The sequence below is a fragment of the Lactuca virosa genome, chromosome 2 (genome assembly GCF_052849685.1).
Source record: "Lactuca virosa cultivar CGN04683 chromosome 2, Lactuca_virosa_CGN04683_v6, whole genome shotgun sequence".
Classification (NCBI taxonomy): Eukaryota; Viridiplantae; Streptophyta; class Magnoliopsida; order Asterales; family Asteraceae; genus Lactuca; species Lactuca virosa.
The window spans coordinates 104990009-105017874 of record NC_136427.1 but is presented as its reverse complement, the minus strand read 5'-3'; the positions used below and the strand labels follow the sequence as shown (position 1 = coordinate 105017874).

The 27866-nt window shown below is 36.1% G+C and overlaps 1 protein-coding gene across 1 annotated transcript; it reads right to left on the bottom strand.

The window, feature by feature from the left end:
• Positions 1 to 890: 890 nt before the first annotated feature.
• On the bottom strand, positions 891 to 23834 carry LOC145157655 (putative F-box protein At1g67623). Its single transcript, XM_079076665.1, has 4 exons — positions 23695 to 23834; positions 23452 to 23608; positions 23182 to 23356; positions 891 to 937 (listed from the first exon to the last, which is right to left on the bottom strand). The coding sequence occupies exons 1-4, from the start codon at positions 23832 to 23834 to the stop codon at positions 891 to 893; spliced, it is 519 nt and encodes a 172-aa protein (XP_078932791.1).
• Between the last annotated feature and the right edge of the window lie 4032 nt (positions 23835 to 27866).

The window sequence follows — 27866 nt, the reverse complement described above, 5'->3', positions numbered from 1 at the left end:
TTCTTTGACGAATATTTAAACCCAAAAAGTGATTTATCTTACCCGTCATCCTCATTTCAAATTTACACTTCATTAACTCCTCAAATTCCATAGACAATAAAGGATCAGTCGGACCAAATATAATGTCATCAACGTAAATTTGAATGAGCATCATATGATGCCCTACGTTCTTTCGAAATAAAGTAGGATCAACTGATCCTTGTTTAAATTTAATGATTTTCAAAAAATTTGTAAGAGTTACACACAATGCATGAGGTGCTTGTTTCAACCCATAAACTGTTTTGTCAAGGATATAACAATAATCATTATACTTATCATTAACGAAACCTGGTGGTTGTTCGACGTACATCGTTTCTTCAAGAACACCATTGAGGAATGTACACTTTACGTCCATCTGGTAAACGTCAAAATCCTTCTGAGCTGCATAAGTCAGAAAAATTCGTACGGCCTTGAGTCTTGCGACAGGGGCAAAGGTTTCCTCATAATCAATACCTTCTTATTGAAAATAACCCTTTACGACTAGCCTAGCTTTGTTTCTAACAATATTTCCTTCTTTGTCAGTTTTATTCTTAAAAACCAATTTAAGACCAACTATTGAAACATTATCAGGTTTAGGAATTAATCTCCAAACCTTGTTTCGTTCAAAATTCAGTCAACTCAGATTGTGTTGCAACAACCTAATCGGGATGTTCTAATATAGTCTTGGCTGTTTTTGGTTCAATTTTCAAAATAAAAACAATGAACATACATAATTCTAGATGAACATTTAAAATTTCATTTTTGGCTCGAATCTGGGCTCGTGTCAAAACACCAGAATTTGGATCACGAAGAATCTGCTCCTTTGGATGATCTCTTGTCCATTTGTCCATCGATGGATATGCAGGATCAAATTACAAATGTGCATCTTCAAATATTTCTTCAGAATCCGAGACTACACCTGAAATTGAGATATTATCATTACAATCATTAAAATCATTACCTCTATCATTATTCTCATCATCATTCGACTCACTATGTTCCCCCTCAACCATGAATTCGTTATGTCATGCTCCCCCTCGACATTTGGTTGGTTAGTCATATGTTCACCCTTGACATCAGGTTGGTTAGTCATATGCTCCCCCTCGACATCAGGTTCGGTAGTCATATGATGTCACACCCCAAAACCGGAACGACGGAAACGTTCTGGGGCGGAGGACGTCGTGTTTAGTATCACAAGACATGCATCATAGTAAGCAAGTAATAAACAATCATTTCATTAGAAAGAAATTGTTTACAAAGTATGTGATTCACATAATATAGAATACATAGCAAATAACAAAAAGACATGAAGCTATACTGCTCCATCTTCTGAATCCCAGTGCGCAAACCTGTCTACTGGTCTCCTGAGAATACAAGTTATTTTGAAAGAGTAGATCAGCATTTAAGCTGGTGAGTTCATAAGATTTTAGTGATGTAGTAAGTAGTAAGAAAGTTTGTAGAAAGTGGTAGTAAGTTGTAGTAAGTTGTAGTAAGTTATGTTTTGAAAAGTTTGCATGTTCCTCCTATATTTCCTGCTTTGACGAAAGATAAGTAAAAATGACTCTACAGTCCTTTCTATGAGTATTAAATGGATACAAGTTATATAAAACTCAGAGTAAACAAATAATCGGTTGTGTGTATCTGCCCTAAGCCCACAACCAAACAAGGAACATGGAATGAGGCGGAAGACACACATCCCATTGTTTGTTAGATCATTGTTGTATATAACCCCTGCATATTCACTCGGTACTCATGGAGTTAACTGTAATAGTTCCTTTAAGAAAACCCTTATTTCTTATAATAAAATGATAACCATAGTAGTTCCTTCTATAATCACTTAGTTTATACTAGTTATATATAATCTAATATCGAACAGATAGTTAATTGTGTGAATCTGCCCTAAACCCACAACCAAACAAGGAACAGGGAATGAGGCGGAAGGCACACATCCAACTACCTATCGGATATTAATTATATATAACCCCTGTATAAACTAAGGTATTACAGAATTTACCACCTAAGGTCCTTTAAGTTTTACTGGTTTAATAAAATGGATTAAACCCTTTACTGGTTAAGTTTCTAGTTTTGAATACCAAAAGTTCTTCGTTTGAAAAGTATGTTTTATACTAGAAAACGGTGCATTGAATTAGTGTCCTATGACCTGACCCATACTGTTGGATTAATGTCTAAGTCCATAACTATATTTGGTTGTACTTAACCCGACCCGGCATGGTCCATTTGGGTTGCACTTCACCGGCACAATTTATATGGATAGTCTTTTGAGAATAGTATATTTATGATTTATATTAATATATTATAAGTTCTAACATATTAATATGGAATCATATTATTTAATTAGTATTGATCAAGAATTAATTTAGAATTAATTAAGTGATCAAAAAGAACTAATTCAATATAGACTCTTATATATATGGAATGGGCCAAGTTCATTTAGGTTGGGCTAAGCTTTCATGGATGGTCCATGGAGCTTTTAACCCATGGATCCTATGTAAATGAAAGGTCATGGGTATTAGGGTTTACATGGATGTAACCCTAATCCTCCATAATATATAAATGGGTCATTGGCTCACAAAATTGGCACAAGTGTGTGAAAATAAGAGTGGGCCGATTTTAGTGTGCATACATATTCTCTCAAGTTCTTCCAAGGTGTTTTGGTGATTTGTGATTCCATTTGAGGCTTCCACACTATTGGGGCTAAGCTCTTAAAGCTTGAAGACATCAAGCTACATCAAAAGGTATGTCATCTAACTAGAACTTTGTAGTATAGGTGCTTCATAATATGCTAGTTAGGATGAAACCTTGGAATAGTTAATATTTGCATGTATAATAGAGAAAACATAGATCCAAGGTTTATAGGGTTGCATGTACACCATAGGAGTGTTAGAATGCTCAAAACCCAACAGTGGTATCAGAGCCATGGGTTGTTTTCTGTTATATTGATGCAAATGTTTTATTTTCAAGTTGAAAAAAAAGGAAAAAAAAACATGACGTTTGTCAAATTTTAAGATAATTACTTGTTTTGTGAAAAATGAATTATTTGTAAAATTTGAATCATTTGTTATATGAGTTGAATTATGTCAAATTTAGTAAAAGATAAAATGATATGATTATTTTATTAGTTTTAAAAGTTTGATCTAAATGTTTTAAGGAGTTACATATTTTGTCATAAAATTTTGGAGCTCAAAAGTTTTTTTTTAAAGTTGTGATCTTAAGGGTTTTTGAAACTTCCATAAGTTATGGATATGAAACTTTTTTTTTTAAAAAAAAAAAAATTTGATTCAAAGTTTTTATGGAGTTACAAAATTTGGTGTTAATGTTTTAAAGAATTCCATAACTTGTTCTTAAGTTATGGAACATGGAAAGTTTCATCATAAAACACCATTAATTCCATAAGTTATGGAATTCAAAGGTTTTCAAGAATTACAAAACTTGCCCTCAAGTTTTGAAATTTGAGAAAAGTTTTTTATGAAAAAAAGAATTGAATTCTAGAACTCTTGGGTTCATAATTTAAACAATTAATTAAATGGTTTTAATTTTGAGTTTAATAATTGCAATTATGATGTTTTGTTGAATAGTTCAAATTAACTCTTATGGACTTTATTAATAGTTAATTAAAGCTTTTAATTAAAAGAGTATTATTAATCTATAAATATATGGTTTGAGTTTAATTAAATTAAAAGTCTAGTTTAATTAATAGATTAAACCACCAAGTATTTTAAATGTCTAAAATACACCCTTATACTATTATAATATTAAAAGTTTAATATATTATATGTATAAGAGCAAGTCGTCTTACCATTAGTAGGCCTCATTCACGAAGCCGGTCTATAAGGGGGGTATAAGGTTACTGCCTATAAAATGGCAGTTTAATGGGTGTCCAGTCTCACTCACCGCTTCCTTGACCGGTGGAGGGTCGTTAGCCGAACAGGTAGGACAAGGACTATAATTCTCCCTTCATTATAAGTATAATGATAAATACTAAGTAACTAAACACTTATAAATTCCCAATCTTAGTTACTTAGGAAAATGTGAATAAGGTGCTAATCCATGAAATTACACTTTGCACTTTGTTTAAGCTGTTAGTGGAGCGTGTGTGGTTAACTGGCACACTAACCTGGACTTAACAAGGTAGGAAACGGGTAACTTAATGTTTATCATAGTATCGTTGGAGCGTGTGTGGTTAACCGGTACATCGGTTGAGGGGTAAATATTAAGGGTACCAAGTATATTTGCATGGTTACTTCACACCTTGTTTTGTGATCCTCGGCATCCCAGTCACAAAACCTAAAGGGCACACTCGAGATTGAAAAATGTCATTGAAAAGTTCAATGAATCTCAAAAGAATCTAGGAGTTTCAAAACCAATTAAAACCTAATAATACATTTCGTTTATCTTGGTGGAAATTGGTGAATCGTCATTCACCTACCCTCAAATATTTTATAGCTTGGATTACGGCATCCCTCTTCCAAGTTATAAAATAGTTTGTTGGGTCCTAGCCTTAATACATCATATTGGGTGTTATATTAAGGACTTAAATCAACTTTACGTGAATTTCTCCCATTGTTGATGTCTGGTTTAGACAACAATGATCTTCCCAAACCAAGCGTTCCTAATGAATATGACTTCCCGAGTTTGACTCATGGAAGTCATACTTCTCTTCCTCCACCTCCTCCAATTATTCTCCCTAACCCACAAGTTCAAGGTCACTCAAGCCCTAATGGCAAGCAAGGTCTATGTGTGATCACATCTTAGAGATGAAGTCACATATTGACAAGCCGGGAGAGTTGGGTGTCAAAGTCTTGAGAAAGTTGGATGTTCAATCACTTTCTAAGTCACATAGTGAGTTCCTTTGGGACTACTATGAAACAGACTATGACATGAACCTTAATGATCATATCTATTTGCTTGGTGCTGCTGAATCAGCAATGATTTGGAACGATAGTAAAGCAAATTTGATTAGAAGATCAACTTCCCAAAAACTTTATGGACAGTGACAATGGTGACACTGGAAATCCAGAAAAAGCATTCTCTTCCCAATGGAAAGGGATTGGCCATAGTCAACCCGGTTGACCAAATGGTAAAGAGAAAGGCTAAGTCTGAGATAGTCCCATTACCAAAGGGTCCATATGTTTATTTTGCCAAAGGAAGGGGCGTTGATTGCAAAGCTGCCAAATTTACCCAAGGATGTTAAAGTCAATAAGTTTGACTCTACATCAGGTAGAGCCCATTATCTAACTCTGTTAAGTTCTATTCTGAGATCCTCATTACATGATGTGACTGGGTCACATGTTGATGTTTTAAGAATCAAAGAATAGAGAGAAATCTTAAAGGAAGTATATGCTGATTCTGATCGCGTAGGTGGATTTCGATCGCATCAGAATTTTGAGCAGTTGCTTAAGAAGTTATGATATATTGCTAAGGAATAGATAACAACAATTTTCCATGTGGATTGTATGGATAAGTTTTTCCGCAAAGTTTTAAAATAAAAGAAAAATTGTTTAATTTTATTTATTTGAAGTATCCTTACAATGGCATTTGTGGAAAATTGTTGCTTATATGATTCCACTGACAGCAATATTGGAAAATGGATTTGATTCTTTCATTTGTGGTAGTGTCTAAATTTACCAAATCAGGAAAGTTCCTCATCACCCAAGTTTCAATTGGACCGAAACTTGGAATCATGCAAGTTGAATAGTATGATGAATGAGAACTTTCAAGCATTGGAAAATCAAGACTAATTACTTGTTCACATGGATGTGTGAGTCAAGTGAAGGACTAAAGGGATCGAGTACACATTCTTGTGCACTAGTCATGTCCACCATAAAGCTCGTTAAGACTATTTGATTTACTAAAGTTTAGTAAATATGGTTATACTTACAAATTTAAGTATAATTCTGAAACATTGGAAAAGTCTCAATGTATGGCAGAACGAATGGGAAGAATCAAATTAGGCAGAAAGATAAAAGTTTCTCAAATCTGAAAAGATGGGAGAGTACCTTAGTATCATGTTTGTGATCATCTTAATGATTTAGAAATCATATCACAATTAGTCCTCTAAAGGTCATCTTAGTGCATTCTTATGACTAAGAAGAGGAGTCATGAATTGTTGAAATGGTTAGATCAGGAAGATGAGTCATACTTCGTTCCAAAACAATTCTTAGAGTCATACTCCAAGATTGTAACTTGAGTGACATATCTTAAAGAAAGGTTTAAAACACTTGTCAAATGTAAGAGTAAAAGTGTCCTACTCTTGTACATTTGAAATTGGTAAGTTGTGATGTTTTGGATAAAACAAAGACCAACTAAGGCCAATTGTGTTAAGTGTTTGTCTTGATAAAGAATCTGCACTATCTCTTGAATATTTGGCAAGATAGTCTTATATGTCAAGAGGATAGTGGGAGTCTTAAAGATCCTAAAAAGAATTTCAAGAACTAATCAAGAATAAAACCTGAGGTTCTTCACTAGCACACGACTTGAGGTTTATAACCTATCGTGTTGACATATTCTGTGCCCATTCCAGTTAAAGTTGGCTTTGCATAAGAGTTCTGAAAGTTCTCAATTGGTTGCATAACAACTTGGAAGCAATGGCAGGCCATGTACTGCCAGGTGGCAAGAAGTTAAGATTGCATAAGTTCAGTCCATATGAGTTTGGATTTGTCATTATCCTTGTCTTGTGACTATGGTTTTGACGATTCACATGGATAAGAACACACACACCATAAAATCTAAGGGTCATAAGGTTTCTCTCCGATTCATGAAAATGATGGTGAGGAAACACTTCCACCAAGTAGATTTGAAGCAGATGACAAAAGGTCTAAACAATTGAGACTATGATTACGAAATCCCTTTTCATAGTTCTGAAATTGTTTAGACACACATGCATGCTATCTAAGGAAAGGTGTATGATTTTGATAAAGTTTTATCAAAGCATCTCGTATCAGAAATCTGAACTTTGGTAAGAAAGTCAATAAAGTATTGATTTCTAGAAGTCCAGCTGATTTCTGAGTACATGTCAAAGCTAGTGGGAGCATAAGTGTTATGCTAATAATCATGATGTTAGTGGGAGCATGATAATCATTGTTAGTGTTGCAAGTTAGCAATGTTAATTATAGAAAACAAAAGTTTCAATTCGTGAGGCTGCAGGGATTGAAAAAGTTGTTTTGCTATAATTAAGGGAGAGGATATACTTTATTTCAGTTCTAAAGGCTTAGATTGAGACCTTAATCATCTTTAGTCAAGAATATATATATGAATTTCATGTTGGATTGGTTCAACTTAAGGAAATTCTATATATTGCGTTCTCAAAATTCGATTATGATTACGTCATCCCTCTTCATAGTCAAATTTTGAAAACATGGCAAATAAAAATATTGTAGCAAAAGACTGGTCTTGAATCATGTCTTTAGGTGAGACATCATGAATCATGTACCATTTGCTTTGGGTACAGGATCGATTGCATGTGCTATAATATTTGTCATTTCTAAATTTTTCCAAATGCCCAGAGGCCTTAAGAAGGGAAAAGGTCTAGAATTGGATATGACTAAAATGATTAAGCAATTGTCGAGGACAATCTGAGGTCTACCAAAGATTGGTTGCTCAGGGACAGTTGGAAGTATAGTGCTAATTTTGGAAGGACCATATTGACATATTCTGAAAAGAGGCATCTCTTATTCAGAAGTGATAGTCAAAATGAGAATATGGAGTTGTCTCCATAGGTGGAAGTTATCTGTGTAAGATTAGAAAAACTTAATGCAAGAAGCATGTCCAAAGCAATGTACTTTGAATATGAGACTTAGTTTCCATGGAGTTGATCTCCATTGGAATACCTTATAATGACTGTTGACAAGTCTTTGTGACTTTGTACATATTCATTACAGGAGGGTCAGTGCATATAAGTTTAAAATCTAAACAGATTTCGATAAATGATAGGAATTTGAAATTCTCACATTTTTCGATAAGGATTTGGGAGTGTGAAATTAGAATCATTGAAATTATGTTCAATTGGTTTATTTCACAAAGTAAGGATCATAGACAAACATAGAGTGCATACTTGGTGTATGGCAAAGCTATTGTTTAAGAAAAACATAGTGTACATGCTTGGAGCATGGGACAACTAGTGTTTTTAATTCAAGTATAAAGTTGATAAAACCGAAACAATGAATAATGAGTAATCGGTATGGTGATAAATAAAAGTGGTTATTTATATTCATAGGGTTTGATACCATATTTTGATTCATTTATTCTTGTGTTTCACTTTGCATGTTTTGACTTCCAGAATAACTAAGTCGCTCTTCCTGAATGATTAAGTTATTCAAACCATCCACAGTCGGTCATATGTTGGAAGTAGATATTAATCAAGACTGTCATGGGTTGGTTTGTAGAGGTCCAAGTTGGTGGACAAAGTGGTGCTACAATACTCATGAGTGCTCATAAGTTCTGAGTATTGGATTCAACCCGCGCTCATTTGAATCACTTCATGGATTTTATCACGAGTGATCATGAGACGATAATATCTTATATTTTTCAAACCTAGAGATATGAATTGTTACTATGAGTTGGTTATACATTGATTGCACGAAAACGCATTTGGTAACTCGATGTTATAAAACGTGCCTTTGTGTATGATTCAACAAGTAGTAGAACAAGCCATGTGAGTCGAAGTTTATCCATTCCTTTTACCTTCGGGATAAAAGCGATATCTGTGGGCCCCTCGATGATTTAGCGATGACACATGTGAGTGCTTGGCCAAGCCAGGACTGATTTGATTTGTTCAATCAGTCAGTCATCATAAATCAAAAATCAGGAAACAACAAATGGACAGAGAGAATGATTATAATCCATGTCTCAGTCCATATGATATCTAGAATGGAGGAATTTATGATCCCTTATCTAATGGACAAGTCATTGACAAGGTCAGAGTTCGACAGCGACTTTAAGAGCTACGATTGCCAGTTAGGTTTTGAAGTCATACTCAATAATAGTTTTAGACTTATCCAAGTGGGAGACTGTTGGATTAATGTCTAAGTCCATAACTATATTTGGTATGTACTTGACCCGACCCGGCATGGTCCATTTGGGTTGTATTTCACCGACACAATTTATATGGATAGTCTTTTGAGAATAGTATATTTATGATTTATATTAATATATTATAAGTTCTAATATATTAATATGGAATCATATTATTTAATTAGTATTGATCAAGAATTAATTTAGAATTAATTAAGTGATCAAAAAGAACTAATTAAATATGGACTCTTATATATATGGAATGGGCCAAGTTCATTTAGGTTGGGCTAAGCTTTCATGGATGGTCCATGGAGCTTTTAACCCATGGATCCTATGTAAATGAAAGGTCATGGGTATTAGGGTTTACATGGATGTAACCCTAATCCTCCATAATATATAAAGGGGTCCTTGGCTCACAAAATTGGCACAAGTGTGTGAAAATAAGAGTGGGCCGATTTTAGTGTGCATACATATTCTCTCAAGTTCTTCCAAGGTGTTTTGGTGATTTGTGATTCCATTTGAGGCTTCCACACTATTGGGGCTAAGCTCTTAAAGCTTGAAGACATCAAGCTACATCAAAAGGTATGTCATCTAACTAGAACTTTGTAGTATAGGTGCTTCATAATATGCTAGTTAGGATGAAACCTTGGAATAGTTAATATTTGCATGTATAATAGAGAAAACATAGATCCAAGGTTTATAGGGTTGCATGTACACCATAGGAGTGTTAGAATGCTCAAAACCCAACACATACATGGTACCCCTTATGATTACTTGGTGTACAAGGAACATATATATAGCTAAGCTCGGATAGATAGTAGGCTAGGTGTATCTGCTCTAAGCCCACAACCAAACAAGGAACGGGAAATGAAGCGGAAAGCACACATCCTACTACCTGTCGGACCCGATTAATATATATCCCTGAATGCATACACTAAGGAATCATAAAGTTAGCATTATAGATCCCTTTCTACTGAATGTACTAAACTCGACTGTTCTGTGTGTGTCGTTTGTAAAATGTAAGTTTTTCCTAGTTTATAACTATCTTGACTCGAAAATAGTTTGTATTAGCTTTCAAGTGGAACTGTCACTTACTGAAAGTAATGGGAATTTATAAGTACGCAGTTGTCTTTTGAATTGACATCCTGTAGTACTAATTACCTTAAAACATGTTTGTTTTAGTAAGGTCATGATGTGAAGGCTAGTACCCTTATTATACGCTCTCCCTGTCAAGAGATTCTGGGGACCAAACGTGACTGTAGCAAACAATTGCTAGCCGTGTAATTCACATTAAAGTTATATGATCATGTATACCCAATTTAACTATCACCTTTTGTTAAGAACAATGAGTTAGTGATTCATTGGTATAATTAGATCCTGTAGTTGTTCTATGCTATTGCATCTTAGTATGTTCGTTCTGTTATAGTATCTTAGTATGTTCTCTTTGAAGTATTGTATCTACCTCCTTGTTTCTCTTTATGTTATCACGTATTGTATCTACCTCCCTGTTTCTCTTTATGTTATCTAGTATGAACTGAACCTCTAAACTATACCCCTTATAGTTTACTAGTATTTTACTTGAACTGTTATTGAAAAGACTCATTTTACTACTAAGTTATGCTTGTACTTTAAAAACGGAGTTTTGTTAAACTATAAAGTAACATAACTTTAAAAGAGTTTTTGAAATGTTTTGATCACTTATAAAAGACATAAGAAACCTTTTGAAAGATGTTTATAACAAACAATTACACAATTATCATTGTGTTCAACTTGTATTCCCCCCTTAAAAGCATTTAAAACAGTTTAAAAGATTGATTATGGGGTATGAACTCACCTTATATGGGTGATTCAAACGAATATGCGCGTAAGGATGAGAAGTTCCACGAATGAAGTCCCGAGACACAACAAGTCCTAAATGACATGAATATAGTGTTTATAAGCAACTATATGAAAGGAAACACCTTAAGGGACTAGGAAACACTTTGACCAAGTGTTGGAATCACATGTGATTCATCTAATGGATGTTTAAGGTCATCATATGGTGTTTACGGCCATGGGTTTACGGCCAAGGAGCATTGGGCCGTAAACTCATGGTAAAAGGTGCATAAGAGGGTGTTTGAAGGCTTGGGAAGCTTGAGGGACCATTGCTCTACACAAGGATGAGAAAAATCAACTTAATTGAGGGTGTTGAGGTGTTTACGGCCACACCAAAAGTGTATGGCCGTAAACTCACCAAATGGTCTCATTTTGGGTCTTAAAGGGAAGGTTTCTCAAAGGTTCAAGTGTCTCAAAGGTTAGCTAGTGTATAGAAGTGTTTAGGGCTCAAATCTTGGCCATATTTAGGGTTTACGGCCAAGGGAGATGCTCTTTGGCCGTAGACTCTCATTTATGTAGAGTTTGGTGATGTTTCAAGGCTATGATCTAATGTCTAACATGGTATACTAGAAGATGGATGGAAAACTCACACTTTTGAGGCTTTAGATGAGTTCACGGCCACCAAGAACAAGTGTGTGTTCTTGGTGTTCGTGGTGAAAGATGAAGATCTAGCAAAATGTTGATTTCCATGGATGAAATCAAAGGGTGATTTATGAGTAAGAAGAGTAATCAACAACTAGAGGGAAGAATCACTTACTTTTTGAAGATCGGGAATGAAAATCTCGATGATACTTGAGAGAGAATGGAAATGTTCTTGAGGTGTAAGTGAAATAATGAAGGAAAAGTGAAGGGATTGAGACCTTAAGGGGGAGTTTACGGCCAGCCATGACTTTATGGTCGTAAACTCATGAGTCTTGGCCGTGAACTCCTTTTTGATGGTGCTAAGACTTGAATGTTGCACAGTGTCTTTAGCAGGTACATTCTAACACTCATTCTTCAAGTGTACTGGGCTTAAAACCCAATAGAATGACTCTTAACAAGGCTAGAAGGCAAAAATATTTTCGGGTTGTCACATATCACTACAAGAAAAACGTGATTTGGCTAGGGAAGGTCTCTATGGAACGTATTTTCGTTGTTAATCTGCAATGGATCGTGCTATGGAATGTCGTTCCATAGCAATGTTGCTACCACATTGTCTACGTATTTTATTTCTGGTTGCGAGAATGGGACTTTCTAGGGAAAATGCAACCGACTCCGTATCCGTTGGTATTATGCTACCGATAGTTCTATGGAACAAAAATTCGTAGCAATTTTCCAACGACATTTGTTACGAAATCACTTTCCGTTGTACTACTGCTATGGAATTAATTATCGTGGTTACTATGCAACAGAGTTTATGACGGACACTAACTCCATAGTTGATTTTCTATGTAAGTATCATTCGTAGGTATTTTGCTAGGGAATTCTGCTATGGAATATGATTTCGTTTGCTAGTTTTGCTATGGAACAAAACGCGTAGCTAATTTGTGACGGCATGTGTTGGGATGTTGTATGCTTAATTAATTTTCTTATTGTAAGGATGAATTATTATTATGAGCAATGGAATTTGTAAGATACGGTTTGAATGAAATGTTTTTGAATTGGTAATATGTGGCATAAACTAATGGCTAAAAATGTAAAAATGAATTATAAAAGTAGATATTGCTGGCAAGCGGACTCGAACTTAAGCTTATGCTAGAAAAGGGCGCGGTTAAGCTAGTTGTGCTAATCAATTTGTGTATAATTTATTGAAAAACATAGTATATAATGACAATTAACCATATAATTTTATTAGAACTCGGGCCCTATTTTTTTTGGGGCCTATGCGGTTGCACCTCTTACACACCCTTAAAACCGGGCGGGTTAAAGTATATAATCTATGTAGATTATTTTCCTTTATAACAAATTCATTACAAACTTATTTTTAATTCCATTAACTATACTTCATCACAAAAATAACATGGGTTTTACGTATACTTCATCCTACTCAAACAACATAGCAAGCAAAAATGACTAAAATGCCCTTTTAACAGAATGATGTAAACATAAAACCAAAATAAAATTATAGTAGTATACAACTGCATATACAATACAATATGAACACTAATATTTAATGTCCAATCTATTATCAACCATTTATATTTGTAAGGAATATACAAAACCTATCATACTCTACATACCAACGACATACCATGCAATATCTTTGTCGATCATCATCCTCTTCATGGCAACATCAACAGCCCGCAACAACTCTTTGGCACTATCAACAACACCTGTGTACTCCCCATCATCTGGAACTGCCCAGCCAAAATAGGCATCAAGTAATTGTAAACCTACACATTAAAATATCCACCAACTAATCCAATGTATCCTTTTCAATACAACAGTAAATATTATACAACACAACACAACTAAATACTAACCCCAAACTACAAACATACCTTAATTAATTGTATATATAATTTAATTTACATATATACCATATATACATACCTACATCACATTGATGAGGCCCTCTTGAAATGTAGATCATTCCAAGCAAATAAATTTCCTCAAGATGATCTTCATCTGCTGCTCGTCTCAACAAAGTCAATCCTAAATAAAAATTGTCATAATGAAAGCACTCATCCTGTTGACAGAATAACAATATCAATATATAACATCAATGACATTAAATATTAATAAATGGTATAGATTACATATAATTACTGAAACTACACATACAATTGCTTGTGTGAACATGGATTCAATGTTATTATTCAATGCACATGTGCGTATAAATAAATAAGATTTTAGATTTTTGGGACCCATTCCTTCAAACATGTCAATGCATGTTGTTTTGTACACTTGAGGATCACCCCCCGCTTCATACATCTTCTTTGAACATCAAAATTTTAAATACACAGTAAATAACAAATAAATAAAGTTGTATTTCATCAAATATACATTCATTAGTTGATGTTTATTGAGAATTACCAATGTCTTGCAGAGACGATGTCTTTCGCATATTCTGCCCTTAATACTACAAATATTTGACTCAAAATCTCTAGTGGGAGATCATCTAACGAACAACGACTTCTAGTATTCAACATTCTACTTACAAAATACACATTGGAGTAGTTGATTTTAATTTTTTAAAAAAATTAAGCGTAACTATGAAAGACAGTGTAACAGAGTATAGAAAAAAACTTACTTTATGATGATCTGGTCGCGAGGAGTACAGGAGTCTCTATTATCGGAGAGAATCGATTTTAAGAATGATTATCCTTCGACGATTTGGGGGTTTTAGTGTTTGTATGCAGATTTATCGTCCGAAAAAGTTAAGATGTTCTGAATGGTTGAAGAACTGAAACTCCGACGTGACTTCAGAGGTATGATGGCGCCTTAACGATTTAGAGTGCAAAAAGACCAACTTGTCCTTGAAATCATTCCAAATATGTGAATACTAACAGTAAACTTTTTTATTTTAGATTTTAGACACAATAGTTTTCTTTTGTTGCCACTTTTAGTCCCTATGTTTATAGTAACTTTTTTTACTTTGATTTTAGCCACAATAGTTTTTCTTTGTTGCCACTTTAATCCCTATGTTTATGCCTTTACAATTTTACCCCATGCAAAGCATGGGTTCTCCACTAGTTGATATTAAACCAAATTACCAAATCCAAAATAAAATACATTTATGTATTGATATTAAACCAAATTACATATTAATACATATTAGCATTTAATCAAATTACAAGTATGTATTCATGTATTGATATTAAACCAAATTTGTAAGAAATGGTTTGAATGATATTTTTTTGAATTGGTAATATATTTTGTTTGTTTTATTGTATTTTATATGTATTTAATACTAGGAATGAACAAATATTTGCTACATACTGTTGGCTTAGTGTCTAAGGCTGTAACTATATTTGGTAAGTACTTGACCCGGTTGTGCATGGTCCTTTTGGGTTGCCTTCACCATAGCAACTTGATAGGATGATTTGTTAAGAGAGAAGAGATATTATTGTTAATATATTATGAGAATAATATATTAAAGAAATAATAATGTTATTTAATTAATATAAGTCATATATTAATTGAGAATTAATTTGGTGACTTAAAGAGGTTAATTAAATAAAGGGGCATAAACTGTCAAATGTGTGATAGTTGTATTTTGGGCTATGTATCCTTATGGATATGAGGGTGGACGAATTTTAGGGTTTGGATACCATAAAATCGTCCAAGCCTATTATCTAGAAGGATCTTGGATTGCTTAGGGCCTAAGTCATTCAATTAGGGTTAAAGGTGAAACCCTAGTAGCTCATAGTATAAAATAGATCCCTTGGGGTGGGGAAATCGGCACTCATGCAAGGCAAGAAACCCTAGGGCCGATTTCTCTCCCTCCTATCTCTCTCAAGATCATCTTCTTGCTATTTGGTGTTTGTAAGCCATTAGAGGAGTGACAATTGTGACTCTAAGGTCCAAGAAAAAGAAGTATCAAGCAAGTAATACAAGGTATTCTTTTAGATCTGATTTCATATGATTAGATTCAATTGTTTACATTAGATCTAGTATTGTAAGTCTTGGATACAATACATGTTCAATTAGAGAAACCTAGATCCAAGCATTAGGGTTTGCATGTGCACATAGGAAAGTTCTTATGGCTCAAACCCATCAGTGGTATCAGAGCTTTGATTGATTTCTATTGAATTGTTGCATTGGTTGATTGCTTGTTGCTTGAAAAATTCGATTTTTGTGAGACTGCCTGATGAACTCGGCGAGTTCCACTGTGGACTCGGCGAGTAGCTCCAACTCGGCGAGTCCATAGAGGTACTTGGCGAGTTCGAGCGTCAGAAGGAGGAAGTTTCGGGATTTCTTGCTGTTTTACTTGAGGATACTTGCCTTAACTGTTTTGGGTCATTAAAATCCGATTTTAATCATATATATGAGTATATTCTTGACCAAATAAAAGATAATTGTCAATTAGTTGAATAATAATTGCCTTATATGATTATAATTGTTTATTTGAATTGAATTGGTAAATTGTCTTGCAAGTAATTCTAAATAAGATCAAATTGAGATAATCTAATTAGTTGATTTATATTATTTGCTATTTGATCCTTATGTTTTGAAAAATTCTAAACTTGTCCTCAAGCTTTGAAATTTTATATTTTATGATTAAATGTTTAATTTGGATAATTTAAATTTCAATCCCTAGAATTTTACAAGTTTAAAATTCAACTCTATACTATTATATTATTACAAGCTTAATATATATATGTATAATTTAAAATGCTAGTCTTACCGTTAGTAGGCCGCATTCACGAAGCCGGTCTATAAGGTGGGTATAAGGTTGCTGCCTATAAAATGGCGCTTAATGGGTGTACATTCACACCCACCGCTTGCTTGACTGGTGGAGGGTCGTTAGCCGAACGGGTAGGATAGGGCAAACCTCCTCTCATTAATAAGTATAATGAATCTATATAAAGTAACTAAACATGTTTTATAAAATTCCCAATCTTAGTTACTTTAGGAAAAGTGAATTGATGCAATCCCATGAAATTACACTTTGTACCCTTGCTAAGACATTAATGGAGCGCGCGTGGTTAACCGGCACATTAATTGGGTTCTAAGCAAAGGTGGCAAAGGGTGACTCATTGTTTGTTATAGTTCAATGGAGCGTGTGTGGTTAACGAGCACATTGAATAGGTAACTGTAACAGTGGGGGCACCTTGTACATTTGCATGGTTATTCACACCCACTTTGTGATGCTCGGCATCCCAGTCACAAACGAGAGGGGCATATCGAGATTTAAACATGCCATTGAAAGGTTCAATGAATCTCAATGAAATCTAGGAATTCTCAATACATTTAAAACTTAAAGCTTATCTTTTTCATGGTGAAGAATTAGTGAATCGTCATTCACTTACCTCCAAATTATTTGCATGTTGGATTACGGCATCCCTTTTCTAATGTGTAAATAATGTTGTTGGGTCCTAGCCCTAATTTTCTTTTTGGTTGTTAATTAGGGGCTTAATTCTAATCAAACTTTGTTCCTTTCTATTTGTAGATGTCTAATGCAAACAACGCTACTGCTAGCTCATTCCCGCTAATGAGCCTTTGTCAAAAAGTGACTTTCGATGGAATGAACTTTAGCGAATGGATAAGATACATTCGCACGATCACGCGTTACGAAGACAAAGAGTATGTTCTCGATGAGAAGCTCGAGAAGGTCAATCCAGAAACTGCTACTCCTGAAGAAATGGCTGTCTTTTAGAACCATGAGCGTGATGCAACGAAGGTCCATTGCATCATGATAGCCACAATGAACTCAGAATTCCAAAAATCCTATGAGGACATGTATCCTTATGAGATACATCTAGACTTGATGGAGAGATATCACCAAAGCGCGAGGCAAGAACGCTATGAGATCATAACGAATATGATCACTGCTAAAATGGGAAGTGGAGAGTCTCTAACTGTGCACTTGCAAAAGATGCAAAGGTATGTTGATCATCTTCGCAAGTTGAATGTCAACTTTGGGGAAGATTTGGCTATCGACATTGTTCTTCACTCCTTGCCCTCATGCTACAACCAATTTAGGATGACCTACCACATGAACAAGGAAGAGGTCACCCTAAGCAAACTCCAAGGGCTCCAGAGGACTGCTGAGAGCAACCTCAAGGACAAGTCTGTTGCACCAACTCCCAATCCACCCGTTGCTCCTGTTTTGGCTATTGGACAGGGAAGGGGCAAGAAGAGGAAGGCTTTTTCAAAGAACCACCGCAAAGGAAAGTACCAAGATGGTTCCTCTTCTAGTGGGACCAAGGTTGATCCTGCTAAGCCCAACCCAAACCCAAAGGAGGCAGAGTGCCACCATTGCCACAAAATAGGACATTGGAAGAGAAGCTGCCCGGAATATCTGCAAGCCATCAAGGATGGGAAGATCAAGCCATCTTTCGTAGGTATTTACACAATTAAATCTAATGATTCATCTCATGCTATTTCTTGGGTTCTTGATACAGGGTGTGGTTACCACATTTGTTCTGATTTGCAGGGACTAAGAAGAAATAGGGATGTGGAGCTTGGAAGGATAAATCTAATCATGGGAAACAGAAGAACGTCGCCTGTCACCAAGATTGGAGTGTATTCTTTAGTGCTTAGAAATGGATTAAATTTAGATTTAAATAATTGTTGCTACTCGCCAGATATGGCAAGAAACATCATTTCTTTTCATGGTTTATTTAGACAAGGATTTAGATATTCGTTTAATAATGAGAATGGTTCGATTTACGCTTATCTAAATGGTGTTTTATATTTTGAAGCAATGCCTTGTAATGGAATTTATGAAACTGTTATGGTTGTAGATAACCTAGGAAATGATGTGTTGTGCATGGATTCTTCCAATAGTATGGATAAAGCATCCTTGTGGCATTGTCGTCTTGGACATGTCAACAAGAAGCGCATAGCCCAACTCCAAAAGGATGGAGTGTTGGAGTCGTTCGACCTTAGGGAAGATGACACGTGCGAATCTTGTTTACTTGGAAAGATGACCAAGTCACCCTTCACTGGCACTTGTGCGAGGGGTGAGGGTTTATTGGATCTCATACATACAGATGTATGTGGACCCTTTAGATCCACCACAAGGGATGCAAATCGCTTCTATGTGACTTTCACAGATGATTATAGCAGATATGGGTATATCTACTTGATCAAGCACAAGTCAGAAACCTTTGAAAAATTCAAAGAGTTTAAACAAGAAGTGGAGAATCAATTGGGCAGGAAAATCAAGATGCTTCGATCTGATCGAGGTGGAGAGTACCTAAGTCTTGAATTCCACGACTACCTCAAGGAATGTGGAATAGTTTCACAATTGACGCCACCTAGGACACCACAATTGAATGGTGTAGCTGAGAGGCGTAATCGAACCTTGCTAGACATGGTTCGTTCCATGATGAGTCGTGCTTCACTACCTATCTCATTCTGGGGGTATGCCTTAGAGACTGCCGCCCATATCCTCAATTTAGTACCTACAAAGAAGGTTGCCAAAACACCTCACGATATGTGGACAGGGAAAGCTCCCTCGTTGGCACATATCAAGGTTTGGGGCTGTGAAGTTTTCGTAAGACGAGAAACTCACGACAAGCTCGAACCTCGTAGTGAGCGATGTATATTCATCGGCTACCCACAGAAATCCTTTGGATATCTCTTCTATAGACCAAGTGACAATGTTGTCTTCGTTACGAGGAGAGGGGTTTTCCGATAGCGGGAACTCATAAGCCAAGGAGACAGTGGGAGGCAAGTCGATCTTGAAGATATTCAAGAGTCGAGCGATGAAGGAACCTCTAACGCTGGCGCTCAACCCGAGGAGGAAACTCCGGTTGAACCAATTGACGAGTCCTTACCTCTTAGACGTTCCGAAAGAGTTAGGGTTCATCCCCAGTTTTATGGTTTTCATATTACTACCGAAGGGGACACGTATATTAGTGATGGCACACTAATAAATCTAGATGAACCTAATAGCTGTAAGGAAGCCATGGCAGGCCCAGAGTCTGTAAAATGGAAAGAGGCGATGGACAGCGAGATTCAGTCCATGTATGACAACCAAGTTTGGAATTTGGTTGACAATGTACCAGGTCGTAAGACGGTCGGGTGTAAGTGGATCTTCAAGAAGAAGACCGACGTGGATGGGAACGTGCACACTTATAAGGCGCGATTGGTTGCGAAGGGTTTCACTCAGACTCCTGGAGTTGACTACGACGAAACCTTCTCACTAGTTGCGAAGATAGAGTCTATTAGGGTGATTCTAGCCATTGCTGCATTTCATGACTATGAAATATGGCAAATGGATGTAAAAACCGCCTTCCTTAATGGGAAGTTGGCTGAGGATGTTTACATGGCTCAGCCAGAGGGTTTTGTCGATCCAAAGCATCCCAATAGAGTGTGTAAGCTTGAGAAGTCCATTTATGGGCTTAAGCAAGCGTCTCGCAGATGGAATCTTTGCTTCGATGAGAAAGTCAAAGAGTTTGGATTTGTACGAAGTGAAGATGAATCATGTGTATATGTCAAGGCCAGTGGGAGTAAAGTTAGCTTTCTCGTTTTGTATGTCGATGACATACTGCTCATAGGAAACAACGTCCCGACTCTACAGGAGGTTAAGTCCTGGCTCGGGAAGTGTTTCGCTATGAAGGACCTCGGAGAGGCTTCCTATATTTTAGGAATAAGGATAGTGAGAGAACGAAGTAAGAGACTAATAGGACTTAGTCAGAATACTTACTTGGATAGGGTACTAAAACGTTTAGTATGGAAAACTCGAAAAAGGGATAACTACCGATACAGAGTAATGCCAAATTGAGTAAGACTCAAAGCCCGAGTACAGAAGCCGAGATAGCTGAGATGAGCCGAATACCCTATGCTTCCGCAGTTGGCTCTATCATGTACGCTATGACTTGTACTCGCCCTGATGTGGCCTTTGATTTGAGCATGGTCAGTAGATATCAAGGGAACCCGGGCAGAGCTCATTGGATTGCGGTCAAGAATATACTTAAGTACCTTCGGAGGACCAAGGAATGGTTTTTAGTCCTCGGAGGGAGTGATGACTTAAAGGTGCGAGGGTGTAGTGATGCCAGTTTTCAGACCGACAGGGACAACTACCGTTCGCAGTCGGGCTAGGTCTTTACCCTCAATGGAGGAGCAGTGACTTGGAAAAGTTCCAAGCAAGAAACTGTAGCTGATTCAACGTGCGAATCAAAGTACATTGCAGCAAGCGAAGCGTCAAAAGAGGCAATGTGGCTGAAGAACTTCATTGGTGATCTTGGAGTTGTGCCTGCCATAAAGGAGCCTATGGAAATCTTCTGTGATAATGAAGGAGCGGTTGCCTTGACCAAGGAACCAAGGGATCATGGTAGATCTCGGCATATCGACAGAAAATATCACTTTATTAGACATCGAGTAGAAGAAGGACACCTCGTGGTGAAGAGGGTATCGTCAGAGGATAACCCAGCAGATCCGCTTACGAAGGGACTGAGCAGGGTTAAGCATTTGCAGCACGCTAGGAGCATTGGGCTGAAGGACGATATTAGTTTAGATTAGATAGTTTGGAAACATGTAATAGATAAATGTAATTGACATTTGATGATTAAATAAAGGAGTATTATTTATAAGTAAAGCTACTGTCTTATGTTAATTGTTTAACTATTGTTTCATTTCGCATGTTTTGACTTCCTGAATAATTAAGTTATTTGATAATAATCGAATTATTCGAATAGTCCACAGTCGTTCATATGTTGGAAGTAGATATGAATGAAGACTGTCATGAATTGGTGTGTAGATTGTCTAAAGTGTATTAGACATAGCAAAGGTTTGCTACAACGTTCATGAGTGCTTATGAACTTGATTTGAGCATTGGAATAAACCCACACTTGTTGGAATCACTTCATGGAATTTATCACGAGTGATCACAAGATGGTAATATCATATGGTCTTAAAACCTAGATATATGGTTTATTGTTTGTTAATTGGTTATGCATTGATAATGCGCAAAAGCATCAGTAACTTGATGTTATAAAACGTATTGTTGTGTGTAATTTGATTAGTGGATTGTAAATGCATATAAGTCGAAGTTTATCTGTTCCTTTTATCCTAAGAGGGTAAAAGCGATATCAGGGCCCCTCGATGATTTGATTTGACTTATGTGCCGGGCCCGGTCAGGACTGAATTGATATGTTCAATTAAGTTCTAAGTCAAGTAAATCTGAGATCGAGAAACAAATTGCAGGACAATAAGTATGACCATGTTCCATGTAATTGTCCGCACGGTATCTAGAACAGAGGATTATACGAACCCTTATCTGAAGGACAGGATACTGATAAGATCAGAGTTTGACAGCGTCTTTGAGAGCTACGATTGCTAATCGGATTATATTTGCATATATAGTTACTAGACTTATCCAAGTGGGAGACTGTTGGATTAGTGTCTAAGGCTATAACTATATTTGGTAAGTACTTGACCCGGTTGTGCATGGTCCTTTTGGGGTGCCTTCACCATAGCAACTTGACAGGATGATTTGTTAAGAGAGAAGAGATATTATTGTTAATATATTATGAGAATAATATATTAAAGAAATAATAATGTTATTTAATTAATATAAGTCATATATTAATTGAGAATTAATTTGGTGACTTAAAGAGGTTAATTGAATAAAGGGGCATAAACTGTCAAATGTGTGATAGTTGTATTTTGGGCTATGTATCCTTATGGATATGAGGGTGGACGAATTTTAGGGTTTGGATACCATAAAATCGTCTAAGCCTATTATCTAGAAGGATCTTGGATTGCTTAGGGCCTAAGTCATTCAATTAGGGTTAAAGGTGAAACCCTAGTAGCTCATAGTATAAAATAGATCCCTTGGGGTGGGGAAATCGGCACTCATGCAAGGCAATAAACCCTAGGGCCGATTTCTCTCCCTCCTATCTCTCTCAAGATCATCTTCTTGCTATTTGGTGTTTGTAAGCCATTAGAGGAGTGACAATTGTGACTCTAAGCTCCAAGAAGAAGAAGTATCAAGCAAGTAATTCAAGGTATTCTTTTAGATCTGATTTCATATGATTAGATTCAATTGTTTACATTAGATCTAGTATTGTAAGTCTTGGATACAATGCATGTTCAATTAGAGAAACCTAGATCCAAGCATTAGGGTTTGCATGTGCACATAGGAAAGTTCTTATGGCTCAAACCCATCACATACAACTATAATCACAATACAATATAAACACTAATATTGAAAGTCCAAAACACATTATTCAAACATTATTCAAACATCATTCAAACAGTATTTTAAACTTTTACTCTTTTAGTCCCTTATTAACAACACAACATATTTACTAATCAAGTAACAACATCAAGTAATTACTTATCAAGTAAATTACTATATATTCGTATATTAAACCAAAAGAATGTACATAGCATTAATTGTCATAATATGAAACTACATATCAACAAAGTACTCATAAATTATACCAAACTCCCTAGAAAAGCTAACGAAACAAGCATCCCACAAACAAATTTCACACCTAAACACCCATTTGTATCCACTTACAAAAGCGTCTGACACACTAATCACAGAGTTATGCATTGCACAAGTTCTATGGAGGCCATGGAAGTGTACATGTTTCCTCCCCTCCCTATTTAAGTGGAGATGAACCTTAGAACAAGTTGCTCTAAGATTCCACTTACCTTTTGCTCTGCGGTATGCATTGTTCAACATGTCCAAAGCTTTCTGCTTCCTATGTATCCCTTCAGCCATCAACATCATTCCCACGACAAATGTTGAATCCAAATGTCCCAATGCAGATGTTTCTTCAAGCATCGTTTTCCCTTCATGATTAGCTTCTAAGAAAAATAACTTCATCTGAAAAAAATCATTAAACACATAATTTCTAGTTAAAGTAATGCAAAACAAGAAACAAATTAATTAATACTATGCATATATATATAACAACGTACCAATCCATTCCTGAACATAATATTTGGGTTTCTCATCTCTATGCATTTGTTGACAACTGCATGTTTCTGGTCAGACCAAACATGAAATTGTAATCCATCTAACTCCATATGTTTATATACTTCATCCATTTTCCCTGCCTCGTTGAAGAATCTGCAACTGCAAACGCAACACAATATTTGCTCCAAAATGTAAAGACAACTCAAATACACTTGTGAAATAGAATGATCGAAGACAAAACTTACACACTCTTGATCCTGAAAGCCTCGACTGCTGAATTTTTTCCCAAGTCGATTATTATGTTCTCCATCACTTCCAATGGCATGTCTGTTAGCGATTTCCTTTGATTTCTTGATTGCATCTTCGAAGAAGTACTGGCTTCCATAATAATAAACCTTCACTAAGATAACGATTCTGCGAAAATGATTTTAGGGTTTTTTGACTGTCGAAATTTTGAAATTGGGGTTGTTAGCAAGTGACTGAAATAAGACTGAAGAACCGAAACAACGTATTTTTTCGGAAAACATTATGGTGCCTAGAAGATGTTCCATTATAAAATGACTAAATTGTCAACATACATACAATGACTCATATTTAATTAGTAAGGGTAGTTTTGTCAAAAGTCATAATTAAAAGAAAAATCAACTTCTATTTTAATACACAACCGGCACAAATGATATTTGCCTTTTTAATCTAGAAACTACCACATTTTACCATCACAACAATGACCCATATGTCATCCATGGTCACCATAAGCAACTACCATGCTCACCAATGACCCATATGTCACCCATGGTCACCATAAGCAACTACCATATGTTGACCAACGACCCATATGTCATCCATGGACACCATAAGCAACTACCATATGTTGACCAATGACCCATATGTCATCCATGGACACCATAAGCAACTACCATATGTTGACCAACGACCCATATGTCATCCATGGACACCATAAGCAACTACTATATGTTGACCAATGACCCATATGTCATCCATGGACACCATAAGCAACTACCTTGTTGACCAATGACCCATATGTCATCCATGGACACCATAAGCAACTACCATGTTGACCAATGATCTGTATGTTATCCATAGACACCATAAGCAACTACCATATGTTGACCAATGACCCATATGTCATCCATGGACACCATAAGCAACTACCATATATTGACCAACGACCCATATGTCATCCATGGACACCATAAGCAACTACCATGTTGACCAATGACCCGTGTGTCATCCATGGACACCATAAGCAACTACCATATGTTGACTAATCACCCATATGTCATCCATGGACACCATAAGCAACTACCATATGTTGACCAATTACCCATATGTCATCCATGGACACCATAAGCAACTACCATCTGTTGACCAATGACCTGTATGTCATCCATGGACACCATAAGCAACTACCATATGTTGACCAATGACCCATATGTCATCCATGGACACCATAAGCAACTACCTTGTTGACCAATGACCCATATTTCATCCATGGACACCATAAGCAACTACCATGTTGACCAATGACCCGTATGTCATCCATGGACACCATAAGCAACTACCATGTTGACAAATGACCCATATGTCATCCATGGACACCATAAGAAACTACCATATGTTGACCAATGACCTATATGTCATCCATGGACACCATAAGCAACTACCATATTTTGACCAATGACCCATATGTCATCTATGGACACCATAAGCAACTACCTTGTTGACCAATGACCCATATGTCATCCATGGACACCATAAGCAACTACCATGTTAACCAATGACTCGTGTGTCATCTGTGGACACCATAAGCAACTACCATGTTGACCAATGACCCATATGTCATCCATGGACACCATAAGCAACTACCATATGTTGACCAATGACCCATATGTCATCCATGGACACCATAAGCAACTACCATATGTTGACCAATGACCCATATGTCATCCATGGACACCATAAGCAACTACCATATGTTGACCAATGACTCATATGCCATCCATAGACACCATAAGCAACTACCATGTTGACCAATGACACGTATGTCATCCTTAGACACCATAAGCAACTACCATGTTGACCAATGACCCATATGTCATCCATGGGTAATACCATCACACCATAAGCAACTACCATGTTGACCAATGACCCGTATGTCATCCATGGACACCATAAGCAACTACCATGTTGACCAATGACCCATATGTCATCCATGGGTGATACCATGACACTATAAGCAACTACCATATATATTGACATGACCCGTACGTCTTTTATATATAAATTTTGGTTTAAACATAAAAGCATAAAGATGTATAGTTTATTAATGTTAATCCTCATTTATAATTTAAAATTAAAATTATACTATGAACACCTCGTTAGTCTATGTTCTTTCTTGACGTTAGCTAGATGTATATACCCTATCTATCAATCTGGAACTACTTTAATAAATTTGAATTACTAAATATTTAGCGATAATTAGCACACTTTGAATTTTTCATTTGCAGAGCTTCAAAAGATTTTGCAATTCCTTTCCTTCCAACCTACACACGTTTAGGCTGCATATTAGGGTAAGTTTACTGATTAGAATTAGGGTTTACATTTTGTGTAATCATCATCTCCGACGGCTAATTGATCGAAATCTTTGTTCATTATATGTTTGGGCACTAACTTTGGCGATATAGGTTGTCACTCATCTAAAATTTATTTTTATTTAATTTACTGTTATCGTAATGATCGTTTCTTGTTCTCTGATCATCTTCATGTATATTACCATCTTAAATTACAAGTAAATTGGTTTTGATTGTATTCAATAGTTTGCATGTGTAGTAATGTCTTCATATATAATTTATTTTTTTGTTTGTTTCTCTCTTCTCATCAGTAGTTTATCATCTTTAGTACATTGGTATTGACTATAGTTTTTTGTTAATTTTTAAGCAAGCAATATGTCGAACTCGAAAGCAAAAGGAGCATCCAGTGTGAAGCCAACTAAATTCATTGCACCACAGGTTATGAAACGTAACAGGATTTTAGGTGCAAAATTCATAAACAGACAATTACAAGATGAAGAAATCAACTTCCCAATACCAACAACCACATCCAAAGCACCTATAACATCTACCAACAAAGCCCCTAAACCTATATCATTAACATCAACCATGACTACCACTTCCTCGACATCACTTACAACATCCCCACCGTCCTTAGAAAATACATCTAAAACTTCATAAACTGGAACAATACAATCCTCAACACTTACATCAATAACCAAAACTTCAGCACCTACATCATCTAAACCATCCTCAACAACGACACCCACTACCACGTCATCAACACCTATATCTACTACCACAACCTCGAAACCTGCATCTACACTACCATCCTCCATAACTACAGTAACTACCACAACCTCCTTAAGTAAAGGAACTACCACATCCTCAACATATACATCTATCCCAACACCTACCCAGAATATACCCCATCAACAACACTTATCCCAGAATCTACCCCATCACCAACACAACCAACCATGAATGGATATGTAGTGGAAAGTGTAGAAGGTGAAAACAATTCCTCTGAAGATTATGGACCAGATGGATGTTTAACTGTTCATGTTTGGAAAAAAACGTGAGTTACCAATCAAATCTTAATTACAACTTTTTCTATGTATAACCTTTTGGTTGACACGTACATATCAATTCATAACTTAACACATCACATGATTACTTGCAGGCTAATGCCACCAGGCCCTTCTTCACACTTTATTAGTCGGTCCTTTTTACAAAGAGTAGATCCACAAGGGTACGCTTAGGGAAAAGTAAGCAAAGAAATGCGCGAATTATATTGGGAGGAGTTTCAGGTAATTAACTATATGTGATAAATTGTTGTTTGGTAAACATTTACACTTAAAATTATGTTTATATTGTTAATGTGTAGAAAAATGTTGTTGGGATGAAACAATAGACTCGCTGGTGAGGCAAGCTTGGGCAAGGAAAGAGACACAAAGTTATGGTCAATATCTCTTCAACATGCGGAGCCCAAAAAGAAACAAACATGGCTTTAAACCAGCTCATATTCCACAGGAATTCTGGAACTCCTAGAAATTAAAATGGAATACAGATGAATACAAGCTAAAATCTGAGCAGAACAAGAAAAATAGGCGTAACGGTGTGGCTGATGGAGTAGCAAAACCTACACATTAAATTGGATCCACAAGTGATTTGAAGATAGCTTCTGATTTGGTATTTTTTTAATGGTACATTGTACCAATGTTTATATATGTTTATCTGTATATTTGACATTTTATATGGTATTTATGCATAAGAGGAAATTAGGATGTGATCCACCCCATAGTGAATTGTTCCTGTATACACACACGAAGAATCGCGATGGAGTC

Bases quoted from the DNA above. Each gene is read 5' to 3' on its own strand.
- LOC145157655 (XM_079076665.1), bottom strand. From the start codon at position 23,834: ATGGAAGCCAGTACTTCTTCGAAGATGCAATCAAGAAATCAAAGGAAA. The intron at 23,609-23,694 runs GTAAGTTTTGTC...TTGCGTTTGCAG, and splicing joins GCTTTCAGGATCAAGAGTGT to TTGCAGATTCTTCAACGAGG. The intron at 23,357-23,451 runs GTACGTTGTTAT...GATTTTTTTCAG, and splicing joins TTATGTTCAGGAATGGATTG to ATGAAGTTATTTTTCTTAGA.